At 39.8% G+C, this 27,660-nt stretch overlaps 1 protein-coding gene and 1 long non-coding RNA gene across 3 annotated transcripts; both read right to left on the bottom strand.

The window, feature by feature from the left end:
* Nucleotides 1–1,493: 1,493 nt before the first annotated feature.
* LOC142054875 (plasminogen-like) lies at nucleotides 1,494–27,166 on the bottom strand. 2 transcript variants are annotated; one of them, XM_075088039.1, is made up of 20 exons: nucleotides 27,056–27,164; nucleotides 23,697–23,832; nucleotides 21,120–21,226; nucleotides 16,594–16,708; nucleotides 15,609–15,748; nucleotides 14,898–15,018; nucleotides 14,657–14,775; nucleotides 13,600–13,762; nucleotides 12,869–12,999; nucleotides 11,961–12,126; nucleotides 11,045–11,211; nucleotides 9,988–10,136; nucleotides 8,423–8,516; nucleotides 6,768–6,888; nucleotides 5,948–6,022; nucleotides 5,446–5,586; nucleotides 4,191–4,297; nucleotides 3,167–3,312; nucleotides 2,012–2,179; nucleotides 1,494–1,723 (listed from the first exon to the last, which is right to left on the bottom strand). In XM_075088039.1, exons 1-19 carry the CDS (start codon nucleotides 27,108–27,110, stop codon nucleotides 2,018–2,020), a joined length of 2,415 nt encoding a protein of 804 aa, XP_074944140.1. In that variant the 5' UTR covers nucleotides 27,111–27,164; the 3' UTR covers nucleotides 1,494–1,723; nucleotides 2,012–2,017. The 2 variants fall into 2 exon arrangements, with proteins under 2 accessions (XP_074944140.1, XP_074944139.1); XM_075088038.1 differs by having other exon boundaries at nucleotides 1,494–2,179; nucleotides 27,056–27,166.
* On the bottom strand, nucleotides 18,912–21,113 carry LOC142054878 (uncharacterized). Its single transcript, XR_012659694.1, has 2 exons — nucleotides 20,019–21,113; nucleotides 18,912–19,930 (listed from the first exon to the last, which is right to left on the bottom strand). It is a non-coding gene; the product is annotated as an uncharacterized LOC142054878 (long non-coding RNA).
* Nucleotides 27,167–27,660: the final 494 nt, after the last annotated feature.

Genomic DNA, 27,660 nt, shown 5'->3' on the forward strand with positions numbered 1-27,660 from the left:
ATGGGCTTACCCATGACTGCAGTCCCTCCAGGGGAGTACCTGCTCTAGTGTGGCCTTATCCATGGCCACAGATGCTGCGGGGTGCCCTGCTCCCATGTGGACTCACCCACAGGTCACAGTCCCTTCGACTGAAGTTCACACTGGAGTTCCAGCCTGTCCTGTACAGCAGCACAGCAGCAGCAGCGATGCCCTGGCACATGGCCATTGCTCTTATCAAAATGTTCCCAGCACAGCAGAGTGAGTTGATCAGCAGTACAGCGGTACAGCAAGCAGCAAAAGCAAAAAGCAGCCACTAATGAGCACTAGACTCTAATATACGGTCAGGCAAGCAAGCCCCGTGGCAAGCACAGGAGCCTGCCGATGAATAGCTAAACAGCAAAAGCAGCTCTACGTTTGATCTAGCACATTCCAATCAAATCTGTGGTTATCTTGAAATCTTTGAGCCCCATGTTGGGTGCCAAAAAAGACTGTTGTGGTTTAACTGCAGCCAGCATCTAAGCCCCACACAGCCACTTGGTCAGTGCATATGGCATCGTATGGTATGGAATATCCCTTGGGTCAGCTGGGGTCAGCTGTCCCAGCTGTGCCCCCTCCCAGTTTCTTGTGAACCCCCACCCTACTTGCTGGTGGGGTGGGGTGAGAAGCAGAAAAGGTCTTGAATCTGTGTAAGCACTGCTCAGCAGTAATGAAAACATCCCTCTGTTATCAACACTGATTTCAGCACAAATCCAACACATAGCCCCATACTAGCCACCGTGAAGAAAATTAACTCCATCCCAGCCAAAACCAGCACAATGTCCTATGGGAGAAAAAAAAAATCCACCCTAGGATGCATCTCATTCCTTTTGTGTATACGTGCATAAAAAAAATTAAAAAGACAATTTATATTAAATGACATGCAGCTTGGCATGCCTGGGAGTGGACTTCTGCCCTGCAGAAAGTGGGTAAGACAAATTCCAGCCCAGGAAGTAACTGTGCTACTTGGGGTACACTCAGCACACCCTGGAGATGCAGGAAGGAGTTCATGCAAAGCCAGGTGTCCCCAGGTACCTGTGGGGTGCTGCCTGGCTGATATGCAGGGGGAGCAGTATGAAAACAGGGGTTCATAGTTAGCAAGTATTTCACTTTGGCAAGCGTGAGCCAAGCTTTCCCTGGAAAGCATCTCTAAAGGTCTAAGCTTTCACTTCCTATAACCACAGGCATGTGTACATAATTTTTTTTTAGAGAAGAAAAAATGTACTTGTAATGGTTATACAGTGAGATAAAGTTATACAGTGAAACAGGATGGGTACTATGGACAACAGAATTTTATAATACATTAAACACATTCTTATTACTTGCTGTAATGATTGACAGTTATTTCTCTGTCTTCACTATGGACTATAGGATAAGGCTATTTTTTATTCACTGTTTTATATCCCTGAAGCAATATTTGTACTTTTGCTAACACATAGGTTTCTGTGTCAATAAAAAATATGAAAATACAAACCAAATGTGTTTGTTTCTCTTTTTTCATCCATTTATTTAATGCTAACGGACATTTCTAAGAAAACTTCACATGCATACAAGACATATACAGTGAGATTATTCTTTGGTTTATATCATTGATTTGCTAAAAGGCTCAGACAAGTCATAGAAAATGAAAAGTATTCTCCTTTCTTCATTTGTTAGAAGCAAGACATCTTGGGAAAGTCAACCTTAGAAGAAACAGTCATCGTAGAGTCTAAAATAATATTGAAATGTAGACGTCCAGTTAGAGTTGAGGTTGGGATTTTTGACATGTATTTCAGAGGTCAGTAAGTCTATTGTCAAACATAGCAAACCATAGAACATACAAACAGAGGGTCAACCACCATCAGTTGGTTTTCTTGGCAATAACTGTTAATTTATAGCAATTTAGAATGGATGATCATATTTATTTTACTTTCTTATGAACGATTGTAGCCTTAATATTGCACTTGGAATCTTATTCTAATGTGCATGCTGCTTTTCATGAGAGGGCAATCCATACCCAGGATCAGTTGTTTTCCATTATACTCTTAATCCAAGGAATATAACTGGAAACTCGAACGTAAACACCAGGTTTCATGGGCTGCGCACAGCCAAGACCCCAAGAGGTGACTCCATGCTGGACAAATTTATCTTGGTCCCGACAGACTAGAGGTCCTCCACTGTCCCCCTAAATGGAGAAAGAACAAATCATTCCTTCATGGACAGCCCTATATGCAAGAGTGGCTTTCTCACAGGAGGCACAGAAACAGAAGTACCTCTTGCATGTGAGGATCACACAAGTTGTAAGAAAACAATGGAGCTCTAGCCAGAGAAGTGTTCTCCATGCATGTTGTGAACACAGTTGTAAAGTCACCTCTTCCCATCATCCAGGTATTACATTTATGTTTTAAGTAAGGGAATTTGGTGAGAAGGAATCTGATTGCCCTTAGTAACTTAAACTGCGCTTCCTCCCTCCCTTGGTCTCTTCTCTGAGCTCTTTACAGTTTCCCGTTGTTACTAGATGATCCAAGACCAAGTGAATGTATGCATTCAAGCCATGTGTCTTAAGACAAGACGGCATACCCCTCCATGGCCTGGTTGCCCATCACAGTGCACAGACTGGCTGGCTGGGGCAGGCAGTCTGCTGTTTTCATACTTCTTTAAAGAGTCATGTCTAGCTTTTCAGGGAGGAAAGCTTCCATCTTGATTCAGTATGTTAAGCTTCTCTGAGCCCTTTCAGTATTTAAAGAAACTGAAGAACTCAATTCCAAAACGTAGACTTCTGGAGAGAGCCTTGGAAATTAGTTGTTCCTTTAGCCCTTGGTTTGCCTGCATGGCAGACTCTACTGCATTGCTCCTTGACTGCTAACTGAGATGTCTCAGGTTGTTAACTGAGCTGACTTGGACATGGGAGCTAGTCTAGCCAAGGCAAGAAAAGTGGTCTGGGGAAAAAAATCAGACCATTAGTCATTCTAGGTTGGCTTCCATACACCTGGCTTGGGCAGCCGACAAAGGAGCAAGGGAAGGGCAGAATCCATGCACATTTTTCAGCTCATATGCAATGTGGTGTGGCAACATCCCAAGGCTAATTCTGAGACTCTAAAGCCCAGAAATCAAAGCACTGTTTGATCTGAATGTGGTTACAACGCGCTCTGGTGTTCACAGACTTCCTTACCTGGCAACTATCTGTGCCACCATGAATATTCCCAGCACAGAGCTCGTGTTTTCTGACTCTACCATTCAAAAATTCAGGGCGGTTGCATACTTTATTCTCGATTACAGGGAAACCAGTTTCCTTTAAGTAGCCATCACCACCAGTTCCTTTGCAAATAAAAACAAAACCAAAACAAAATAAATGACAAAGGTAAATGAACATCTTCACAAAACAAACATCAAGGTACAGATAAGCAGTAAAATAAGCATTGTGTTTATACACTGTACATGTACTTTCCATGCATAATATGAAGTGATACCAAAATTAGTAAGCATTATCCCTGTCATGGTACTTATCACCCTCTACTACCCATAAAAATCCACACTGTACTTGGTTGACCTTCCCACTTCCATAGATCCAGTACCCACTTATATCTGTGGGAGTCATTCCCAAGCCATTTTATTTCTCTGTATCTGACTTTTCTTCTCTGTGGAAGAGAGGAGGTAGGAAGTAAACATCTGAAAATGGCGTGATGGGCAGAAGCAAACAGGCAGAGGAGGTACTGTTGACCTTCTCAACCAAGACAGAATGGAAGGTTTTGAAAATTAGTTATGTTTAGATTTGTGTAAGGCCGCCTGAAACAGGCTGGTTAGGAGAAAAAATCATTCAACAGAGTGAGCAAACTCACTTTCAAGTGATTATGAAATAGCCTAAATCTAGAAAAACTTTCCTTCTGACGGCATAAAAGCCCAGTTTTGGGAAAAGCAGAGTGGACTGAGAGATAAGAGTTAGCAGCTCCTTAGGTCTGATTCTCCTCTTTTAGTATTGGTTTAGGTTGTTTCAGTTTACATGAGTCTGAGTGATTTAGGAGAATCTAAATCAAAGGGACACAGTGGAAAGAATGGCAGTACCTGATTAATTTTGATGAATAGGTATGCATGCAAGCTTGCATGGGGTGTTTTTGGCACAAAAAGAATACACTTTGGACACAGGTATATACCAGTCTCCAAACACAAAGCTTTCAAACGTGTTAACGCTGTCTCACCTTTTGTATCCCCCCAGCCTGTCACATAGCACTCCTCTCTTCCTCCTAACACAGCATTTTCTTTTGGCAAACAAACGGGGATTACATGATTATTGATGATTGCTGGGCTAAAAGAAACAAACAGGACACTCATACAGGAACAATCATTAGCACATTTATCCCTGATACCACCTTCAGTTTTCTAAAAAGATTTTCTATACAGTCAGACTTTTTTCTTTGAAATCCTGAGCTTTAGGTAAAGGGTTTTTCTGATGTACAAAACTGCTTTTGTTTTAGGCTCTAATGCCTCAGAATGTGATACATAGAAGGAAAAGATATGAAATGGAGAACAGTTAGAGGCTTTTGAAAATAAAATTACTAACATAAATCCAAAAGAATGCTTTGACTTGGGCTAACGCATAGCCAACAAAACCTGATCACAAAACTACTTAGGGGTATGAATTAGTGGCATGTAACACATAGGTGTTAGCTTGCTCTGTCTGCATCCAGCCTGACTACTTATAAATCACTTTCAAACCGGACATTTAACACACAGCAGAACCCAAGTCAGTCTGACTTGCCTTTGGGTGGAGGTAAGCCTAAGCTCAATTAAGAAGCCACATTAGTTGTGTTGACCCTCCATCTGTTTTGGACATACATTGCAGCCACGGGAATCAAAGTACTAACACCATATATTCACATCTGTTTGCAGCTCTCTGGACATATTCATTTTGATTGCACAGTGCCTAGGCAAGGGTTTCAGATGAATGGAAACAGATGCAAGAAGGGTCATACTGGGTATTGTATCAAATGCACATACTGTTTCTCTGCACTCTGGACAGACCTGCTGGCAGAATAAATCTCCCCACCACAGCATGGAAACAGGATGGGGTGACATCATCCTAATACTGCAGCTTTCAATCTTCACTACCTTATTGAGGTAGAGGTATGTAGAAACACAGACTAAAAGCTCCTCTAGGCCTTACCTCCTCCTACACTGCTGCCACTGCCTCCCCTCCTGGCAGCCACACTGCCAGCCTGCATCACTGTCCCTAGCCCTCCTCCCCTTCCAAGGCAGCTCTTTCCCTTTCTGAAGCCCTGCAGGTGAATCCTCTTGGATTACACTGGAGCTTCAGCAGAAAGGGAAGAAAAAGAGGGTCTTAAATCAATTATTGAATACACTGTGTGCAGAAACACACATTTCCATGACACCAGCAGCCACTACTTAGTCAATTTGTCCCATCAGAATGAAGGAATGCTTCAGGTGAATGGGTACCTGCTCAGTTTTAGCAGAGCAATATCCACCCTGTGTGGCTCCTTGAACAATTTCTCAACATCTCGTTTTTGCAATGATGGCTCTAATGCTCTTTCTCTGTGTAATCCAAGGTATACTTTATATGCAGATGGCCTTGAGGACCTATGGGAAACAATTACACAATTGCACATGGTGAGCTGACAAACACACACCCAGGATGTAGACCACTTATGAGGTTATTGGGCACCTTGCTGTGTCAAAGCCAGAAAAATAAAGCCAGCTCTGGCATAAACTTAAATTCTTGATCCCTTATTATAGCACATGAAATCAAGTTGGCAAGAGTTATCACTGCCACTCTTTGTTTCTTCAGTCAAAACTCTGTTTTAATGAATGATGAATAGAGTTGGCTCAATTTGCAAGCTGAGTTGAGAGACAGCTCAGGTTGATTATTGGGTCCATTTTGGTCCTCTGATTTTCTAGCTAGTGTAAGAAAATGCTGGTGCAGACTATAACAGATACTTACTTTTCTAAGCAGTGAGCAGCAGTAAGAACCCACTGAGGATCTATCAGAGTTCCCCCACAGAAATGCAGGCCAAAACTGTAATAGAGCAGAAAGGCATGAAAAGGTCATTGGTTTAAGGTGGGGGATTCTACTGCAGTTCATCAGATAATCTTTCTAACATGTATGCCTTTACAAACTAAAGACATTATTCCACATTTTCCTTAAGAATCAACATTTCACTTTCCTTGAATGATATTTCTTACAATGATGGTAGTGTTGTGTGGACATTTTTATTAGGCTTGGTATGAAAACACCTAGATCTTTCTTCTTAACCAGTATTTCTGTTACTGAAAAACTTTATGTGCAGTGATGTATGTCATTTTAGAGACTCTGGCTTTTATCTATCTCTGATCACAGTCTGAAAGCTCTGCAACTGGCCTTGATTCCTAGTTTTGCTAATAACTTTGCCAGTAGGATCAAACGCTTATGTGGAAGGACTGATCAAGATCTGTACTAGCTGTACTGCAGACTTCGCTTCTACTTATACAATGATGATTCTACTCTAGGATACAGTGCCAGATTTAAAGTCATTCTGCCTTTCAGTGAAAGTGTTTATGAAATTAGCAGTTGTATTGATTCTGTAGATATTTATAACAAAACACAGTGTTCTGGGTTGTCTAAATGACCTTCTTTAAGGTTAGCACACATAATATATAGCTTTCAGCTATTTTAAAATTAAAATCAATTTCGGAATGCTTCAACCACATCCTATATATAACATCCTATGAAGAGGCAAAGTTTCCTTGAATGCAAAGTCTAATATATTGGGGAATGGCCATACCTTGTCCGGAGACTGATTTGCCAGGGCCAGGAGTGTGGATGTGATATACACCCAGCAACAATCCTTTGAGCACACAGCTTTGGTCTGAATTTGGATTTTCCACACTCATACTGAGCAGGAGCTACCGAATAAGGGAAAAAAAATCACTATAAGGAACTTTAGCCTATTTACTATACATTTATTATGCATGCAGAAAACTAGAAGGTGACCCTGATAGATTTGTCACTTCAGATTTTGATTTTGCAGGCATTATATACCAGGAATCACCTATATTTTGGTAGGTTACCTTCATCTGGAACACTTAAAAATTCCTGGCAAATTTTTTTTCACATACACTTCTCAGTGGTCAACAAATTACAAAGAATAGATCTACAGTCAGATAGAAAAAAATAGAAGGGGAAGGAGAAGGAAACAGAGAGAAAGAAAAAATAAATTCTCCCAACCTCTTTAAATGTACTCTTACAGATGTCAGCAATGCAAAAGCTGCACTGGCAGCTGTTTTCAGACTAGTCTTGGTGGTACAGCATGTGAAATTCAATCACTGTCCCTGTGGAACAACATTTTGCCCACTCTTGTCTCAGGATCTTTTGGTACTTCAGATTTCTCTGAGTTATTAAAAAAGAGTTGTTCTTATTTAGCCATGGGAAACTGACTCTTTTCAACACAGAATTTAGAATTTGTTGTCAGCAAAAGGAACTGACTAATGAAATTAAAGGCAAAAGCCATGTTTTCTCTGTTCTTTAGCTGAACAACTGACAAAAAAACCCCTAATTTTAAAAAGAAATCGGATCTTCAAAATGAGTACAGCAACCATATGAAAATGCTATTTTTTCCCCTAAGAGCCCCAGCCCAACACTTTCAATGCAATAGTATTTCTACAGTTATAGGATGTGCATGTTATGGAACATCTTTCTTTTTCTTGTTTTCTCCATTTTGGGGTTTTGACCAAAGCACATATTCTGCTGCTCACAGCTGAGAGGATAAAGCAGCAAGAAAGTCACCCTTCTTTTGCGTGGGAACTATCTCTCCTCCTGGCATAGCTTTTGTTGTTGATGGACATGAAAGGACTTGAAACCAAAATGTTGGAAAACTTTATCATTGTATACTTTGTTGGACCACCTCATTCAGAGTACCGAACGGCTTGATTACTAGTAACAAAAACAAGGGCATTTGGTTAAATATTTAGGGCCGGATGCACTTTCCAGACATCTGATACAGTACAATATCAGAGGAGGGAAAATCTGATTTACATCCAGGACAGAACCAGAGCCACATGAGCAGGGCGTGGAAAAATTTTGCTGGGATAACGGTGTCCTTTATTCAGCCTGGCCACACACATAGTTATGCCAGGTAAGCAGGCAGAGGCAGTGGAAATTTCTTCAGGAACAGCCTTATTTTGAAACACATGGCAAAACCCCCGTGAGCTTCAGTGGGGTATGGGTACATCTTGTGCTGGGTTTGGGGCTCCAAGGAATAAGCACCATTCATAAGACTTCAGACACAGATTTTGAGCATCATTTCCCCACAGCCTTAGTTTGCAGTCTAAAGCTATTGCACTGTCTTAGATCAGCCTTTCAGATTAATCACTAAATATCCTCCAGTTGTCATAAAAGGTTACAGGAAAGAGAGACACTAGTCTTTAAATTAATAATTACGGCACTTGGGAATGTCACAGTACTCCCAGGCTTTTCTTGGGTCTGTTGTGTAGCACCAAGGTCCATTCACATCTCCATCAGGATTCCTGCAATACTGTAGCAAAGAATAAAGACACAAGCTATTAACCAGGGGACAAAAAAGCCTACCAATGCATGTTTCAAATTAAAATAAAATTAAATTTGGAAAATATGTCTTACTTCCTCACTGATCAGTGATTTCCAATTCCATTTGTAAAAATTGGTTCCATTTTTCTATTTTCTCTGTGAGTTTAGAAAAAGATAATAAAAATGAAACCTCTTCAACTGTGTTCAGCCACACACTAGTGCAAGCTTGGACCTCTGTGCTCTCAAAAAGTAGGACATCTTGACCTAGGATGGGATTTTCTAAAGTGCTAAACTGTCTATTCCTGCTTCCACTGCAGTTAGTAGGAGCAGTAGGGTGGGCCCTGAGGCCTTTTCACACCCATTCTGGTTGCATGACTCTGGGGCAAGTGGGCTTTGTGTAAGCTGCTCTTGCACAATTTGGTGATGCCTATGAGTCCCAGGGGCTGGGTGCAGTGTTCAGCCTTACGTGGGGTGCCTGGTTAGCTAAGTCACTCTTTAGGTCTTACGGGCCATACTGATGATGTCTGCTCAGCATGGACACCTCACAAAACTGTATGCTACCAGATACTTTTCTAGTTCCCTTCCCTACTCTGAAATATATCCCATATCTTAGGAAAAAGGTGACAATATTTGCTTCTCTTCCCCAAGAACCACTGACAAATGCGAGAACCAAAAAGTTATGGCAGGCAGCTTTTCAGGGGGAATTTCCCCAGTCTGAGCTGGAATTCAATACAGGGTAGGTGATGCCATCAGAGGATTGGCTAAAGCAAGCTCTAAAATCAGGTACCTGGAGAAGAAGTAGTTCAAGCTGGAAACATCAGACAAGCTCTTTATATCACATACAGATCTTGTCACAAACCAGGCAGGTATTTTATATGGGATGTTACAAGTCTAGAGAGCTAGTGATAAGTACATATGTTAGGTCTAGGGAGATGAAGGTTAAAGATGGAGAATGACTTATAGGATGGGTCAGATGCATGTATATGCTTGTATGATGGGCTGTGGCAGAAGTTGGAGGGCTGGAGAGGGAATTGGTAGAGGATGGGGGCTGCAATCCATCAGCTGTATATCTCAAGGAACTTGCCCTGAACATTGGATCCCTCTCCATCTCACCCATCACTGTTACTACTGAGACCTATGACCCCAGGTGCTCTTTCTGGCAGAGGAGGCAGACATGCTGCCCACAGACCAACTCCAGTTAGTCCTGAGCAGTGAGGAGAAGCAAATGCCTATCTGAAGCCCCTTGGCCTACGCTGCAGAAGCATTCAACAGAGATTTAGGCATCTGTGTGTCCCATAGAAATACAAACTGACCATGTCAACAACAATTAGCACAATCAGGTTCTTGGATTGAACTGAGGAAAATAATTTACAAAGACCTGGCATGAATACTTGCTGATGGACCATGAAGAAGGCAGGCAAAGCTCAATGACAGCAAGTGTTAAATGAACAGCTGCTTACATTTTTATCTAGGCCTGCTTCTGGATGAGTTCTGGGAGTGAAATAGTCATGGCTATGAGGTCTCTGAGAACTCCATTCTTGACAAGTCCTGCCCCTTCCAGTTTTTGTTACTGTGCCACGATAGTCTTTCCCATTACCGTTAATGCAATCTGTGAAGAAAGAGGAAAAGGAAATGATTTTTAGCTGTGAGCTATTGGACCACATCCATACTTGGTGGTGGTGAAGCAGAAATAAATTTGAGGAAATGCTACTAGGACTTACATGTCCTACATAATATGTGTACAAGGAAAGAAGGACAATGTAGTATCAATGATGGTTAACAATCAACCACATTTTAATTTCCTTGCATTTTAAACATTTTCTTTATGATCATGAAAATCGTAAGTCAAAGAGGCTTAAATTCATTTCACCCCTTGTGACTCCAGAAAGCAGGACCACAAAGACCATGCAGTCATAAAGTCTTTTCCTTATGGACACTGATATATGTCCACTACCACATTTTACAGTAGCTAAAAAGCATGAATACATGTTCAGCTAAAATTATTAGCCTTTTAACCAGAAGAACATGACATAGCAAAAAAATGAAAGCTGCAGCACTAACCATCTACTGCATAACAAAGTCACATCTGAACTGAATTAAAAAAGCCAGCTGTCCTCTGGTGGGAAATGGGGCCCTGGAAATGTGAATGCATGGCATAGGAAAAGACTTTTTTGGAACACTTGCCAGCAAAATGCCATCACCTCTATATTTGTTGTCATTGTTGGTAGCCCTCCCACAGTAGTCTAGAGACTGCTAGCCATCTCTTTCCTTGTGTTTCCAATATTGCCAGATGTAGTAGATAAAAGATGTTATGTTAATCTCGAATCAAATGCAGAAACCCTGCTACAAAATTCTACAAGAAAGTTCAGAAAATAGAGTGGATACAGTATTGTATTAAATTCTGTAATTATCTAAAGTTTCCTGTATTTCACCCTCATTAAATTCTTGATGATGTTTCCATAAAAAAACAACTTGCTGGTTACGAGCATCTCTGGGTGAAGTGGAAATTATTCTCACCAGGTTTTGGTCCCAGCGTTGTCTGAGGAGGTTTTGGTAAAGTCACTTGTGCATGGTTATCACACCTCTTCAGGTTGCAATACTCCCATCTCACACTGGGGTCAGTGGTGTAGCACCACGGGCGGCTATCACCATCTGGGTTTCTGCAATAATTCTGCTTCAGGTCCCTACAAATGTAAGCATATTGTATTCCCATCCATTCCACTGCTCTGAGGAGAACCTGAAAGAACATTTTAGCAAGCAGGTCTTCTACAGAGTTAGCGTATGTCATTTATCACGTACAGTGTGCCACAGAAATCCTTTTCCAGCATAAAGAAATCAAGAAACATATCCAGAATATTTAAACATGCCAAATACTTATTCACTGATTAACGCTTACAGTAGAATACCATTTACAAATCCAGATAAGTAAATGCACTTATATATATTAAAGATATAATTATTTTTATTTCTTCAAGTACATTCATAGCTTTTAAGAAGGAATAGGTGTTTCGCACTTTGCTATAAATAAATAGTAAATATTAGTAATAAGAAAACAACTAATCCCTTCCTCAAAGCTCTAATGAACAGCAGACTAGGAAGCAAACACTTAAACCCATGAATAAGGTCATGTATAGAAACAGTTCGTTTCAGCATAAGGGAAAATTTATGATAACTTTTAATTCCTTTAGAAGCAATGTAGAAACACAAAGCTAATTAGTCTAAAGCGTAATAGTTACAACTGTGGTTTGTTTCAAGATGAGGTTAATAGAAAATGTTTCCACATTTAAAAAAGGAAAAAAGGAAGGGATTATCTTTTATCAAGTACACTCCCTTCCCAGCTTTAAAATCATTGCTGTGTAAAGATGATGCAAATCAAAACGAGTTCGTGAATGGTCATTGTCCAATGAAACATGGAAGTGGGAAGTACACATACGCATCTGGGAACTGGTCTGCCGTTTTATTGTGTCGGTGTGGTGACATTGAGCTCCAGGCTTGACATTTCTTTCCCGTGAGAGTGAAAGAAGCTGTGCCACGGTAAGTCACACCATTGCCTTGATAGCACTCCTCAGTAATTTGAGCCTGCTCAGGCACATCAACAGCTGTAGTGAATAACAGACACCGGTCCCTTGCATCTTAATACTTTGATATTTATACATGAGCATAGAAAGCCAACAGAAAACAGCAAGCCAGAGTATCTCACTGAATGCCACAGTCCTTCTCAGACTGTAGATCAAAAGGAAGACTTCCAAAAATGTTTGTAAAAATTTCATGATACACTAGATTAAAAGCACTTGTACATCAATTTTACTGTCATGCATGGGGATTTATTTCAGCTAACTATCCGAATAGGTCACATACGGATCAAAACTTTTCCAGGGTAGGGGAATGTCTGTGGCTTTGTCACAGATGCATGTGTGGAACAAGCCTGCCTTGTGTAAGGACAATTTTCTTTTGATTGCTTTTTATGGAGTCTTGGTTCAGTGCTCTTAAATTATCTTAGGTTTTACTTTGGATTCAGTCTTTCGGGAGCTGGCATGTAAAGCTAATTAACTTTTCTATGGAGCATTTAAAAGTTTAGAGGTGGAGGGAACTGCCACTTGGCAAAGTAACATTTGTTACTGCAATTTTTCCTGAGCTGGGTCGGTAGGTGACTTAAAACCTTCTGCACTTATCCACCAGACTGAACATACCAGCCTGGGCTCCACACCAGGCTCAGGAGTTCAACTGATACACAGCAACACTGAGAGTGACAGCAATAATACAACTGAGCAGAGTCATCCAAGATTTTTCAAAACACACCATGATGACCCTTCACTTCCAGATGCCTCCTGTTGCTCTTACCAGGGGTCTCTGGCTCTGCCCCATCACAGGAGGGGATGGTGCAATATTCCCACCGGGCGGTTCTGTTGGTGGTGTAACACCATGGCATCTTCTCGCCATCGGGATTTCTACAGTAGTTTTCCTCTAAGCTCCTGAAATAGAAAGCTTGGCTAAGAAAAGCTTCTCATGGAAACCTAGTAAAGGTTATGAACAATAGGAGAATGTACCTTGCTGCCTGGTTTACTCCTGTATTTACTGGTGGGTAACTCTGCTGCCATTTGCTGATGTCATTTGCTAGATGAATAATTGCAATGCATTGGTATTTTGGATGTGCTAAATGAGACACCTGCTAGACTGATAGAAGAACTAAGAGATTGTATTTCATGTAGTACTTTGAGGCCAAGAGCAGCACAGCAGAAACATAGGGTGAAAGAATCTAGCCCCAGGCAAATATCATAATTCTCATTTTCTTACACCACATTGCTTCACCTGAGCAACAATATAGTAAAAGGATGAACTGAAGAGGGAAAGTCAGTCAAGCAGAGCTTGAAAGTCAGAAAAGGAGACACTAGTATCCAAGAACAAAGAGGTGAATAAAAAGAAATGTGCAAAAACAATTGAAAAGATGGAACCCAGCAGGTGATGAATGCTGGTGTAACTGAAGAACTTTGCAACATAGTTGAAGAAAAATGAAGTAATTCTGTGCTTTGGTACTTCTCACGGACACTGAATAATGGAGAGGTTTCACTTACTTGCAGGGATAGTTTTCAGGGGTGCGAGCATGTCTGTGAGGAGATTGAGAACTCCAGTGCTGACAGGTATTTCCCGATTCAGTAACAGATATTGTGCCTCGATAGTCTTCTCCTCTTCCTGATAGACACTGGCGCCCTGGTGCAGGCACTGGCGGAGGTGTGGCTATTGCAGAAAAAGCAACTGAAATTTAGCAGTGCCTTCTAGACATATTAAAAAGCAAATCCCAAAACACTTTGAGTTTATAATTAAGCAAACTTTATAGCTTCCTTTGCAGGTAAGGTTTAAAGACAAAAACGTTTGGAAGGTCCAAAAGGTAAAGAAAAGATCTAAAAATATCTTAACTTTTCTTTCATCCATTTTAACATCTTCGCAAGAAGTCAGACTGCCATAAGGGCATTTGCATCTGCCCCTTTTCAAGAGCCAGGATACAACACTACCAAGCACTAGCAGCCCCATCAGAACAAAGCTGGAAAGTGAACAAGTGGTAATAATGTGAGGAAAACTGGGGTGAAAGTGGCAGGCCCATCAGTGATAGGTACAGGTATAGGTGCAGATATAAAAGAGAGATACTCTAACTGGTGAGGGTTAGAGATGGCAAGGATGAGGTCTGGTGAGAAGCCCCAGGGAAAAGTATAGTGGCAAGGATAGGCCTTTAGAGGAAAAGGAAATTGAAAAGGTGGAGAACTGAACTGGAAGAGCAAAACACAAGCCAAAAGATTTTCAGGAAGACATCAAAAGAGGAACATCAGAAGAAACATCAGAACCACTGAAATGCCTCATCATGGAAAAACACATCAAGGAAGGGAGATGTGGTCTAAGCAAAAACACCAGAAATGCCTGCAACAGAAATGTCTAGCCTCAAAAGAACTATCAGAGGCTAATTTCAAGGTTATTTACTTTTTCTTTGAGACAAAAGTCAGCAGTCTTTTATTCTTTCTTTTATCTTTGAGGCCTCTTCTGTATGTTCTAGCTCCTTGCACCACCCTGAATGGAAGCTCTCTAGATGTCTTTGTGTCTAGATGTCTTTGTGTCTAGAAGTCTAGAAGTTAGACTCACTGCAACGAGGAATGTCGCAATATTCCCAGCGTTTAGTCGGGCTGGTAGTGAAACACCAGGGACGAGGTTCACCATCGGGATTACGGCAATAATTCATCTTCAGATCCTTCTCTGGAAAACTGAACAGGAAAAATTATTTAAAAAAAATATCACTAATAGTTGTAACAAGTATCCTGTCCAGGGCAGGGTGATTTTCAGGCCACCCTTGACAACAAACAACCCATTACAGAGTCTGACTCACTTTTCCGGGAGGTATCCATGAGAGTGAGGCTGCTGGGAGTCCCAGCTCTGACACTCAAGCCCAGACACTGTTGTTGCAACTACTCCATGGTAATTTTCTCCACTGCAGTGCATACACTCAACTGTAGGAGCAAGGCAGAATGAAGACAAGAGAGACAGAAAGTCCCTGAGGAACCAGTCCATAAACATTCATATTAATCTCACAGGAAGCTCAAGAGCCTGATCAGAGCACAAGGACTGACTTTTTTTGGCAAAGTAAAAGCTTAATTTTCTTGTTAAGATTACTTCAACTGGTTGATTACATTTATAGTATTCCATTAAAAGAATAAAAACCACATTACAAACTATAGTATTTAAAAGAGCTAAATTAAAACTACTAAGCTATAACTTACAATTTGTGCCTTGCTGCTGTCATATTTTATTGACTTTTGCACTAGCAACTGTTATTTGATTCAATTCAAGGGTTACAATATATAAATACGCTCATAGACAATTTTCTTATCTAGGGAAAAAAAGAAGACTTTGTAAAGCTGTTTGGGGGGGTCTTTTGGTATCTCCCTTGTTGGTGTTGAAAATGTCTTTGGAAAGTTTCAGGTTGAACTAAACTCAAGTTTGGAAAAAAATACTGGATCAAAAATAAAAGTATCTGAATAACTTCACATTCTTGAACACAGCTTCCAAAAAGGAAAGAAAGAGGTATGTGTATCCAAACCTTCACACTCTGGGATGTTACAGTAATCAAATCTGGTATCAGGATCTGTGGTGTAACACCAGGGTCCCTTTCCATCATTATCAGGATTTCTGCAGTAGTTTTCCTCCAGTCCCGCATTGGGATATTTTTCAGGTGTGTAACTGGAACGGAATTTAAATGAGATTAGAGAATAAGGAAAGTGTCTTGATTGTTCAGCTGAGGACTCTAAAAATGAAATATTTATCTGAGGACTATTTTGTAGATGTCTTTCATTAGAAGTCCTAATTGCTACTGTGTGCCATTGCTGAAGAGTTCGAAGTGCCATAGCTATAGACTTCAAGAAATATGGTGCCTCTAAGGCCAGCCATGCCTTTAATACTTGCATTTACTTCAGCTGTTCAGTTTCTGGTATTTTTTGCTCAGCCGAGGTACTGTTTAGCAGGTAGAGAAAAGTCTCCTCTGGGACATGTTCCTTGGGAGACACAAGGAGAAGGTATTTGCTGACAGGGAGAGTTCTCTGTAACCTGAATACTATGCCGTTTCAATAGAAGGTTACTAAATAAACCCGGTTAGGTGTTTTTCTTTAAAGACAAGAAATACTGCCCTGTTAATTGTCTATGTATTCACTGATAAAATGATGTACGTCTATCTCATCTGCCACATGTTATACCTTTAGCCAAGAGAAGTTTTTGCCCTGTTGATATTAATGGAAAATTCATGATTCAGCAGAGCCAGGCACTTCCCTGTCGAATGTTTTGCTCACATAAGGATGACAAAATTTAAATGCAACTGCCAAGACTGACAATGTCCCTATTGATCTTGTGGCCGCAACTTCAGGTCTCTCAGTTACAACTCAGACTAGAGAATTATCTTATTCTAGATAAGTGTAGAAAAATATTTTATAAGAAGAATTTTAACATGAAAAAAATGCTTATAAGACTACTTAGGACATGTAAATGGCTTAGCAAATTTCGGAAAAATATAAATGTATACAAAAAGGCCTTACTTTGGTTTATGGGGCACATTATCAACCCACTTCTGGCATGGCACACCTTTCTGAGTTTTGGCTTCTGTTCCTCTGTAATCCACCCCTCTTCCCTCCTTGCATTCTAGAAGATAAACTGAAATGATATGTGCTTAATTGATCAGTATCATGACATGCCCATTGGATTTTAGCATATACAAAATCAGTTTTCATGCTAATATATTTAAATACTTTTGGTCATATTTTTACTTTCTTATGCCATCAGAAATAGACAGCTCACTTTGTAAAAACCTACCAGTTATCTGATGTCTAGGTTGAATTAATTAGCATTGAATAATTTATGTGAAAGCAAAAAACTTCCAAACCAGAATTCCAGAGAAATAAGTGTAACACAACCTAGTTCTTTTGAGAACATGTTATAGTAGATTTAAATAATAAAATATGCTTTTAACATTTAAATATGCACTATAACAAAATAAAAACACATTCTGTTTTCAGTGCCTCCTATGATGTTATTATAGTTATGCACAGTTATTAAAATCAAACCTTAAAAGAGAGCGACCTGAATTCAGCTGAAGAAGATAACAGGACAGAATCACAGATGCATACACAAAGCATTTTATCTGTCTAACTAAGCAATTTTTTAAAGTTCATATAAATGTGGATGACATTGTTTCATTAAAGTTCACCATGCCATGAATGAAATGTAATTAATTCATGATATGACAAAACAATGACTTTCTGCTCGGCAAGATAAAATAGGTATTTGTTTGAAGGTGTATATTATATATGCTTTGTACTGTTAGATTTTGGAACTTCCTAGTACCTTCATTAAAAAAAAGAAAATGAAGGAATGAAAGAATTAGCAATGAAATCCCGTCTTTATGTAAGTCAAGTGGAATTTTAATGCTGAATAAGCCTGAGGTTTGCATTGGTAGCCTTGAAAATATGTAATTGTTTTAAGTTATTAAATTAAATGAGAACTGAAAGCTCAAAGTTGTAATTTTTTTCCCATGAGGAAGGAGCAACCATAACCCCATTGCAGCACTCAAGGTTTTCCTGGGAGGACTGAACAATCATATTTCCCAACAAAGAGCTGGTGACTGCCAGGGGAGAGCAGGCTTGCAAGGGGCGGATCTGCCAAGGCACGGCTGAAGGAACTCAGATCTTGACACGTTCCCTCAGAGCATCTATATCTGCAGTTTAAGGATAGTCACCATCAGGAAACACGTCCTCTGGCTTGGAAAACTAAGTAGGAAACTCATTTAATATTTCTCTATGCACGGGGCATATTTCATCAGACAGTTCCTCCTTTCCAGCTGCAGTGAAGCAATCTGTCTTTTAGGTTGTGACTTGGCTTGTCTCAATGTCTTCAAGTAGTGACCAAATCAGATATTTGTAGAGACCCAGTTTTGCATCAGCTTTTCTCAGCATCAAAGTTATACCAAAGCTGACGTTCAAGCAGAAGATTAACATAAATCTGGAGAAATAATGCCATTTTACACAGATATGTCTTGTTAAAAGTGAAAATAATTAATATTTGAATCTGAAATAAGGTCCAGTTCTTCTGTGGGACGATAAGCGGTTTAGATCTGGATTTATAGATATACCTTTACGCACTTCTTTATTTCAACGTGTATATATATGGGCAAGTTTACTCTAGAAACTTAGCTGGAAGCCATTTGGATCCCTTAAACAGTTTTGCAATAAATTAACATTAAAAACTTCAATAACTGAACATTTAATCAGCCAAGTGCTGACTGTTTTTGTTTGCGTAAACTTTTGACCGTTTATATAACCTTTAGGATTTTTTCTGTCTGACGACAAATAACTAACTTTGATCCCCAAACTTAACCCATGTCCCTTGGGTTAACTATTTACAAACAGATATGTGGAGAAAAATTCCCAAATGCTAGCTTTTATTGTTATTACTTTTTCTATAAGCCAGAGAAGGTTAACTTTCTCTTTTATAGCACATACCATAGAAAAAATAATTTTTAAACCTGTGGATTTTATACCAATCTTTGAACGTAATGCTAAGGAGTAATTAGGTCTCATCAAGTAATTGCTTCAACTGAAAAAATAATGTTGGTTTCAGCAACAGTATCACAAGAGCATCTGGGCATGTGAAAGGAATTTCCTTGAGGTATGAGGACAGCAGCAGCTGCTGGAGCCAGTGATGTGAACTGCTTAAGTAAAAGCTGTATTTTCCCTTCTGTTCTGTAACAACAGATTAAATTGATAATGTCATTAGAATGGATACATAATTATCTGAGACCCTCTGCCAACGAAGAAATGAGCAACAGAGAAACCATCTGAATCACACACAACAGGCTGCATTTTTCATGTTTACGATACCTAGGTCCATCGTTTGTTTTCTGTTGGTAGACGTGCAAGTTTTGGACATTTTTGTTACGTAAAACTACAGTTTTTCACACCTTTACTGATGGGGTTCTGTTTTTCAAGGAACTAAAATCCATGTCTATGACCTCAAAAGGCTTAAGAGGATGCTGTAACAAATCCTCACTGAATATTGCAGGACTGTCATCCAGGTTCTAACCTCAGCAAATACAGAATAAAAAAATAAACGAGAATCACAGTCTAGCTCCTGATCAAAATACTGAAGCAAAATCAGTACAGATTATTAGATATAGGTTATTTGTTCAGCCTTTAAAATTTGTTGCTTGCCAATTGACCGAGTCAGTTTCTCTTCTCAATAGGAACTACAGAAGATTTCTTATCATTACTTAATCATGATTCAGGGAAATTCCTACCAGCTTCTAGATATAATAAAAATACCTAACATTCAAAACATTAAATTACCTGTCAGTTACATATACAAAATAAAGCATCCAGCTGTAGGCTTCAGAAAATATCAGACTGAAAAGGACCCTCAGTGGTCTTTGGTCCAAACTACCATAAAAAGCATGGCCAGCTCCTAAGCTGGATGAGGCTGCTCAGAGTTATGTCCAGGCAATATCTGCAAAGATGAAGGCGCCGCAGCCTCTCTGGCCAATGTGGTCTAGTGCTCTCCCACCCTCCCTGTGAAAAAATTATTTTTCTTCTATCCACAATGTCTGAAAAAAATTTCATTTGAGTGCTCAGCTGCAATCCAGCTAAAGCTATTGAACTACCACATAAAATCTTCTTGTAGGTGCTATACACATAGCATTATCTTACCCTACAAGTCTTTGCAAGTCAACAGAGGAGTAAGGATGTAGTTTTCTGGAGGCCATTGGTATTTACAGTCTAGTTATTGTGATTCTTGACTTTTGGTTAGAAACTGGCCTATTGAAACAGCTGCACGATTTGCAGCAGTTGAGAACCTGGTTCATTTTTCCTCTTCATGCATCTTTATCTGTGGAAGGAGACCAGATTCTTGGTAGATACTATAGTTTCCGATTTCTGAATATTCTCAAAGGCATTAATGTTTTTTAAAAACTTACAAATAAGCAAATGGTGAAAGGCAATGTTCATGAAATCTTCTAACACAGAGCAGTAGTAATTCTACTCAAAGTTTACCACGTTATCTTACATGTCTGAATGATCAGAAAGGAGACCTTTTCTCCCCTGTGCATTACTAAAGTCAGAGGACAACACAATGAAACTTATGTTATATTAAAAATAAAACACATTCCTTCTTCCCTGCATATAGCAAGAGGTCAATTCTTGATTTTGTAATTCATAAACAGTCTCAAAACCCCATCGGTTGTCTGCACCTTGTATAAGAGATAATAAAAGAGAGTTGGATAGTTGCTATTTCTTAAAGGAAGACTTCCTATTTTCAGAAAGGATGTCAAATACACTTATGTCACATAATCCTCACCAATGACAGAACTGATCAGAAATAAAACATTTACAAAATGTGAATACAAAAATTCAACAAGACAATTAATTATACAATAAATATATAGATTAGGATAAAAGTTTCACCAAATTCATTAATTGAAGAGTAGAAAGATCATATAATGACATGCTAATACTATAAAAATAGATAATTTTTATCTGAAGCATAGTTAACTCTTGAATACTTCTGACAATGTGTGCAACTAAAAGAAAGCTGATTTAAGCCCCACCCAAGTAAACTGTGACTTTTCTTTAGTCATACAAATGAAATTATTTGGTACTTTCCATCATTTTTCCAGTGGGTCTGTCTCAGAAACCAGGACAAGTAGCTCTTCCTAGTACCCTCAGCACAGACAGAGAAGATGCGGCTGTGGGTTACTGGACAGTTTAAAAGGAGAGGAGAGAAGGGACTCTTAAGCACCGCCATTACTCTCAGCACCATCTGCATTCCCCAAGCAACAGTGCTTTTTTCTGTCTTGTGGACCCTAGGATTTAGGGAGCAGGAAAGATGCTGAAGCACTAATCTGGGGGGAAAAAAAATTAGCACCACTGCTTTACAAGTAATGTGGCAAAAGCCAGGTGTTAGGTACGGGCTGACTTACCCACTTCATCTGACCCAGTGAAGGCTTAGCCCCCGTGTTATGTGAGTCCCACTGTAAAGCATATCTCAGTGAAATAATATAAAAAAGACATAGACATACTTCTTTTTTCATAAAGAACTGCATTTGTTCTTCTGAATATCACTGCTGTTTTGGTGTTCTCAGCCAATGTTAAACACTGTTGGTCTTTACTGGTGAATAGGAAGGCCCTGTTGAAATTAAGAGGAGAAAGCAATGTAAGAAACAATAGCTGCATGTGTGCATTATTTTCCTAAACATCTTTTCTAGTATTGTTATAATTTTAGCAAGCACTACACTTCAGCGATATTTAAGATTGAGTAATGTTTCACGAATCACCAAGCTTTGCAGCTCCCATTTTCAATGGTGACTTTGAGTCCTAAGTCTTCATACCAAACTTAGGTTGAAAGGGAGCTACATGAAAAAATTATGACAAGGGATAAAAAAGGAGATTTATAATGTGCCAGAGACTACAGGGAACATGCTGAAGAGGATATATGCACAAGGGACCTTGACCTTATTTCAAAAGAATTAGTGGTCAGTCAAGAAGCGAGACACTCTACAGTATTCAGCAGTTACAAAGGAACAGGAAAACATGACAAGCCAGGACTTTAAATCACCCTGTGACAACTGTTCTGTTATGATAACTGAGTCATCATATATGAAGCAGAGTAGGTGCTTTGGAAAACACTGCCATTTGTCTTTTCAGCAAATATCTAGACCGTAAGTCTGCAAACTGGAGTGGATGGTGTAACTTTTACAATATCATCTAAGGAAAACTGACAGTCTAAGTAATTTCTACAGCTAGTGTTTCTGAATGAAAAAAGAGCAATAGGAACATGGCATTCAGTGGGTAGGCCTATACCAGGAATGTAAATATTGACAAAGCTCATTCGGTAGCCCTGATACCAGCTGGCACGATCCCGGTGTGCCTGTACATGTAAATTCGCACACACATCTGGATCACATCTGGACTCAGTGCTGGGAATGGTGTCTGTGCATTGTCTGGGGAGCGCTGATTGCCCTGGGTCAAAATTACACTGGGGAGTGTTACCCCCAATCCAAGCCTGTCTCTCAGTAATGTTAAATTTACAAGTAGGGGTGTAGCGAATGAGCATGGTCTGACACACTGCTAAGGCAGGATAACAAGTCTGAAGTACTGATCTGAACTCATTGGTCTGAAGCACTGATGTGGTGGAGGTGCTGCAGTGCTGGCTTGGCCTTAAAGCTCTGCTTAACAGTTACATTTCTTCCCCCAGATCCTCCTCTGCCAGATAGCATCTGTTCTTTACTAGTTGTAATAGATCTCACATAATTGATTAGGGAGGCAAGAGCAAAATAACCCTGATGTTATCCCAGTGTCAGGTGATAGTAGGCTCAGAACTGAGGCAGAGTCTAAGGAATGACACTTTATCTGAATATGCCTCAAAAGAGAACACTAATCCTCTGCAAACTGTAAATATATAATCTGAATATACAGACCTGCCCTCTCTGCCTTCCTCCCTACCTTCCTGAGACAAGTACTGCTGAACCTCTGCCCTCTCTGTGTGGTTTTCAGAGAGGGGAGTAGGATCAAAGGGAATGAGTGGTACTTGACACTGTCAGCAAACCCCTGTCATCCTTCAGGGTTATACCTCTTTAAAATAAGTCTCATTTTCCCTTTTAATTTAAAACACAAAGTTACAAAACACATTTAAAAAGTCAGCAACAGGGTATCCCTGTGTTGATTGATGGAGATTGATTGATTGATGGATGGATGGATGGATGGATGGATGGATGGATGGATGGATGGATGGAGAACCAAGTGCTGGAAACAGCCCTGCAGACCATTAGTCTGCTGAGTTCAAAAAGGTATATGCTGCAGAAGTGGTAGATGAAGGACTCATGGAGATTAGAAGAGAAATCCTCCCTGTCTCATATGTGAGGACAGCCTCCCACCACAGTAACGGATATCCTTCCTCATTACTTCAGTTGCCTGCTGTACAGCTGAAACTCAATGGGCTCTGAGGCTTTGGCACAGGAGGCTCAGAAGCCTTAGGCTCAAAACAATAGGGTCCCCTGAGACAGGAGCCTGAGCAAAGGCCAGTGGTACAGACCGGCCAGAATCCTTCATGGTTTCTAGCCCCTTGGCCTGGTTAAACATAAGTGCAGAGAGTACTTGGCTGGAATTAGGGTTTAGGATCATTAAGGTTCACATGGCCGACTCCTTCTCAAAGGAAATAGAAGTTACGTAAGTCCAAATTCTAGTAAAATTCAGAATAACAGATATATCTGCAAGATAATTGGTAATGCCATGAACGTAAGCAATGTCATTATTGCTGTCCTAAATTTCCAAGCAATTAATTATGACACTTTATTGCAAAAGGAGCGCAAGAGTTTTGATAAAACCATGTCAAGTTGATTTTCAGTATGCCAAGTCGTGAATCAAGATATCATAATATTTCCAGTAAAAATTCAACATAATTTTATTAATGTCTCTATTTCTGCTGTTTTCATCCATATGTCCCAGACACTCTGTTTCTATACATCTTTTGTTTTTCCAGCAAGCCTCAGACACACATATTCCTAAGGAATCCCTCAAAAGTTCAGGTTGCTGATAAATAAGGCAGACTGCTCCATCATTTGCAACGTAAGATACATATGGGAACCAGTGGAAATTACCTGCAAGTAAATTTATTTTCAGTTTCACATCGCTCCGCACATTCTTCTTTACTATTTGTCTTATAAATTTGCTGCTTTGGGTTGAGCAGCCAAGCTCCCTCTGTTCTCACATAGCTGTCTAGTATGTTTCCTTGCACTAAAAGGAAAAAGAAAGAGGTGAAAATGTGAACGCTGACATGATTTGTTTCAAACTTTCATGTTAAATTCTTTGTCACCTAGTTGAACAACATCATCATTTAATTGCTGGAATAACTGGGTTAATGGTGAAAAAATACGGGTAAATCTCGCCTTCCCAGTATGGTAAAGGATAGTGTCACTGAAAACCCCACATAAGGCAGGACAGAGAAGTGGCTTGAACAGTGCTTTGTATCATTCTGAAAGTCATAACAAATAACACAAACCTAGGGTATAAAGTGATGGGAACAGAGAAGACGACCCAAGGAGTGTAAAAAGGTGAGGTGTTTCAGAAAGAAAATATTGGTCGTCTGTACTTTGGAGAAAGTGGAGAAATGGGACTCAAGAGGATGTGAGACAATGATTGCCCATTGCTGATAACTACCCACATGGAATGACTTCAGTTCTATCAGCCACCCGATAGCTGCCTCTTTTCAAATGCTCTTGCTCTTGCAAGAAACAAGCTATCCTCAGCCACTGGGGTTATCACTGTGCTCACGTTCGGTTTATAATTTTTGTAATAACTCTGTATTGGACTTACTTAATAATCGAAGTAGCAGGTGTTGCCCTTCATTGCAGTGAATTAAAACAAGACATTAAACTGGTCAATAAATTCACCCAACAACCTCTGAGCTACAGCTGCATGTGAAATATATAGAATGCTAAGAAATAAAGCTATGTTTAGTGATAAGCTCCAAAACTGTTCAAGTCCAATCCTTCTTGTAAAGGACTTTGCCATTTAGTATTTTCTTTTTCTGGTACAGCTATGCAACCTCTGAATGCTTAGCTATAGATCCTAAAACTGTGACTTTCATGACTTCCTGCTGCAGAGTCACAGAGTTGCATGACTCCTGTGACTTTTACGGTTTCTTTATCAGATGAGCATATGACTCTACTGACAAACATTAGGCTCTGGGACATAACCGTTCTGCATGGCTTCCACCCCAGACAACTGGCCCATGGTCTTTATGACACACCTCAGTCCTGCTTCGTGCCCTGTTTTTGTGCCTTGCTTTACACGATTGCTGAATAAAAGGCATACAGGGTATGACCTAGACCCTGGCTTCCCCCTTACGCATGACAGCCATGCTGAAGAGAGAGACTTCCTTCATCTTTTTCTGACCCTTCTCTTCCTTGGCCATAGCCCAATGCCAGCAGGAGGGACAGAAGGCAGCCTTGTCCCACTCAGACCCACAGCCTGTGACTGGGGGGCTCCACAGGGGTGTTTCAGGCTGAGGAAGGCAACTACTCCTCCCTTTCCTGAGTAACACTCCTTTGTGGTGTGAAGCAGGCTCGTGTGCCTCCTGGTACAGTTAAATTCCTTCACCTGAGTTCTAGCTTAGCTTGCAGTGAGTATTTTCTTTAAGATCATTTTGCACCTACAAGACAGAACTGATAAAATAGACACAAAAGCCAAATTATGCTTCCTTTTATACCACTGCAAACCCAGAGAAGTTACTGGAGGTTTTTGTCTGCATGTAGACTAGGGAAGAGTTTGGCCTTCAGCGTTGCCAGTTTAACAGCATGCATGAAAGAAAAGGATAGCTGCTAAAAAAGATAAAGTGAAAATGATCCAATAAAATTTCATGTGACAGGCACAGGAATTACTGATTCCACTAGTTATTTTTAAAAAAATTACATTAAGAAGAAATAGGTTTTGAGATAAGACATTAAACTAGGTTAAAACAATATCATAGGGATATTGCGACGACATGAAATACAAGGAAAGAATTCCTGCTATGGTACAGCTTCCATGCAACCTTAATTCTGTTTTGACACTTTGCAATAATATTGCCATTATAGTTGCAGCATTTGATTTTAGAAATATTGACAGGGTCATAAAAATATTTTTTCTCTTTTTCTGTTAAAATTACCTGGTAGGGCATAATATTTTAAGAAAAAAAAAAAGGGAAATATATGCAAGCTGAATAAAAATGCAGTAAATTTTCTTGCTACCATTTTTCCCATGTCTACAGAATTTTTCAGTGTTAGAAAGATGTATTACTGCCTTATTCTGAAATGCAAATATTTACTGCCATTTGAAAAAGGATTTTCAAACAAAAGCAGAGTATTGCAGACAAAAGCCCAAATCCTATATTTTCCTCCCCAGTATAAAATTCTTAGTTATTTGAGAAGTGTGTTTGATTTGCACAAGGCTGTTCTGCAAAAACAGAGCTTAAAATCTAGAATTTAAATTAAGGTGATCTTTCTTAACATTAAATAATATCTAGAATTTTTATGTTGGGCACGTGTCTAATATTCCTAGCTAAAATCTACCCATACATTTTTCTAACAGGTACCTTTTTAATATTTTAAAATGACATGTGTAAAATGCTTGTATATTTTACTGGGTTTTTTTATATATGTTGGCACACTCATAACTATATTTTTAACTGCAATCACAACAGGCTGTGTAGAAGGCCTGAAAGAAGATGTGCCGTTTGAATCCCATAGTTCATTGAAGCCTAAAGTTTTCAGAGCAGAGAGTATTTATTCAAAATTTCTGTAACAGTTACAGTCTACTAAACACCAAAACGTATATGTAAAAAGCCTTACTCAGTTCTTGTATGTTACAAATTATTTTGTACTATCTTCCACAAAAATATTCTTGCAGCACCAAAAATATTGCAGAAGTTAACACTGACCAGATTTTGGCCTCCCTGTCACATGGAATGAAAAATTTCATGTTAAGATTGTGGCTATTAAAAAGAATGAAACTCTAGTCTGTAGAACAATTTTTACTTTTCGTCATGAGTTTGTTTTTCACAATGCATTTGCAAAGTTTAAAACAATCAAAATAAGGATCACTGTACTTGGCAATAACAGAGAAAACAAACAACCCTGGGATAAAAGGCTGCTGAAACCAGAGACAGACATGCCTTTGTAGCAGGCTTTGGGGCTGCTTTCCAAGGGTGCCCCCATTTCTGGCCATGGGGCATGTTTGCAGGGAGCCACTTGCTCCCCAGGCAGACACCAAGGCTGTTGCTCTTCTGGTGTCTCTAACGAACGCGACACTGGAGCAACCACAGCTCTCGCTTTGCTCAAGAGCAACTCTCGCGGGCCAACGAGCCCCAAGTCCATCATCGTCCAGGTAAATGGCAACACAGACCTACCTTCACCAAATGGAGCCTGCAAGCGTTTGGCCCCCGTCTCACCTAGGCAAGCAGAAGGCAAAGGACTCTTACCTGAACTGAGCAAGAAAAGAAAGAGAAAGGCAGCTGCGGCTTTGCTAATCCCCATTTTGGCCCAGCTGGCAGGTGCTGGAAGCTGTGTGTGTTGGTGCACAAAGTTTTATTGACTCGCACGGGAGTGAGGCGGCATCAAACAAACAAGGCAGGTGGGTTAAGTTAATCATTCTCCCATGCTGTGCCCCCCTTTGCCACGGTGTGTCCATTCAAACAACCTTGAATTGGATGGATTACCAAATCAGGCTGAATTGTTTGTACTGGGTGCTAGGGAATGCAAAGGCACTCTCTTGTTTTGTGGGGCATGTTTTTGTTCTCAAATGGTTAGGTCTTTCTTTGCTAGAGAATAGACAGAAATAATGTTGCTGGAAAGCATGGGAAATCATGTGTCCAGGCAGAATTTGAATTTCTGCTAACACTGGAGTCCCAATGGTAATTTCAGCCATGCATACCTGTATTGATTTATAAGGAACAACTTCCATTTAATCTCAGGGAAAGGACTGTTTTCAGATCCAGACAATATTAAGTCTGTAAAATTGTTTAATTTTACTTTTTTGTTAAAGAATTCCTTCTTTACTGTGTTTCCTTGACTTAGGCTTTTCTCT

The sequence above is a fragment of the Phalacrocorax aristotelis genome, chromosome 3 (genome assembly GCF_949628215.1).
Source record: "Phalacrocorax aristotelis chromosome 3, bGulAri2.1, whole genome shotgun sequence".
NCBI lineage: Eukaryota > Metazoa > Chordata > Aves > Suliformes > Phalacrocoracidae > Phalacrocorax > Phalacrocorax aristotelis.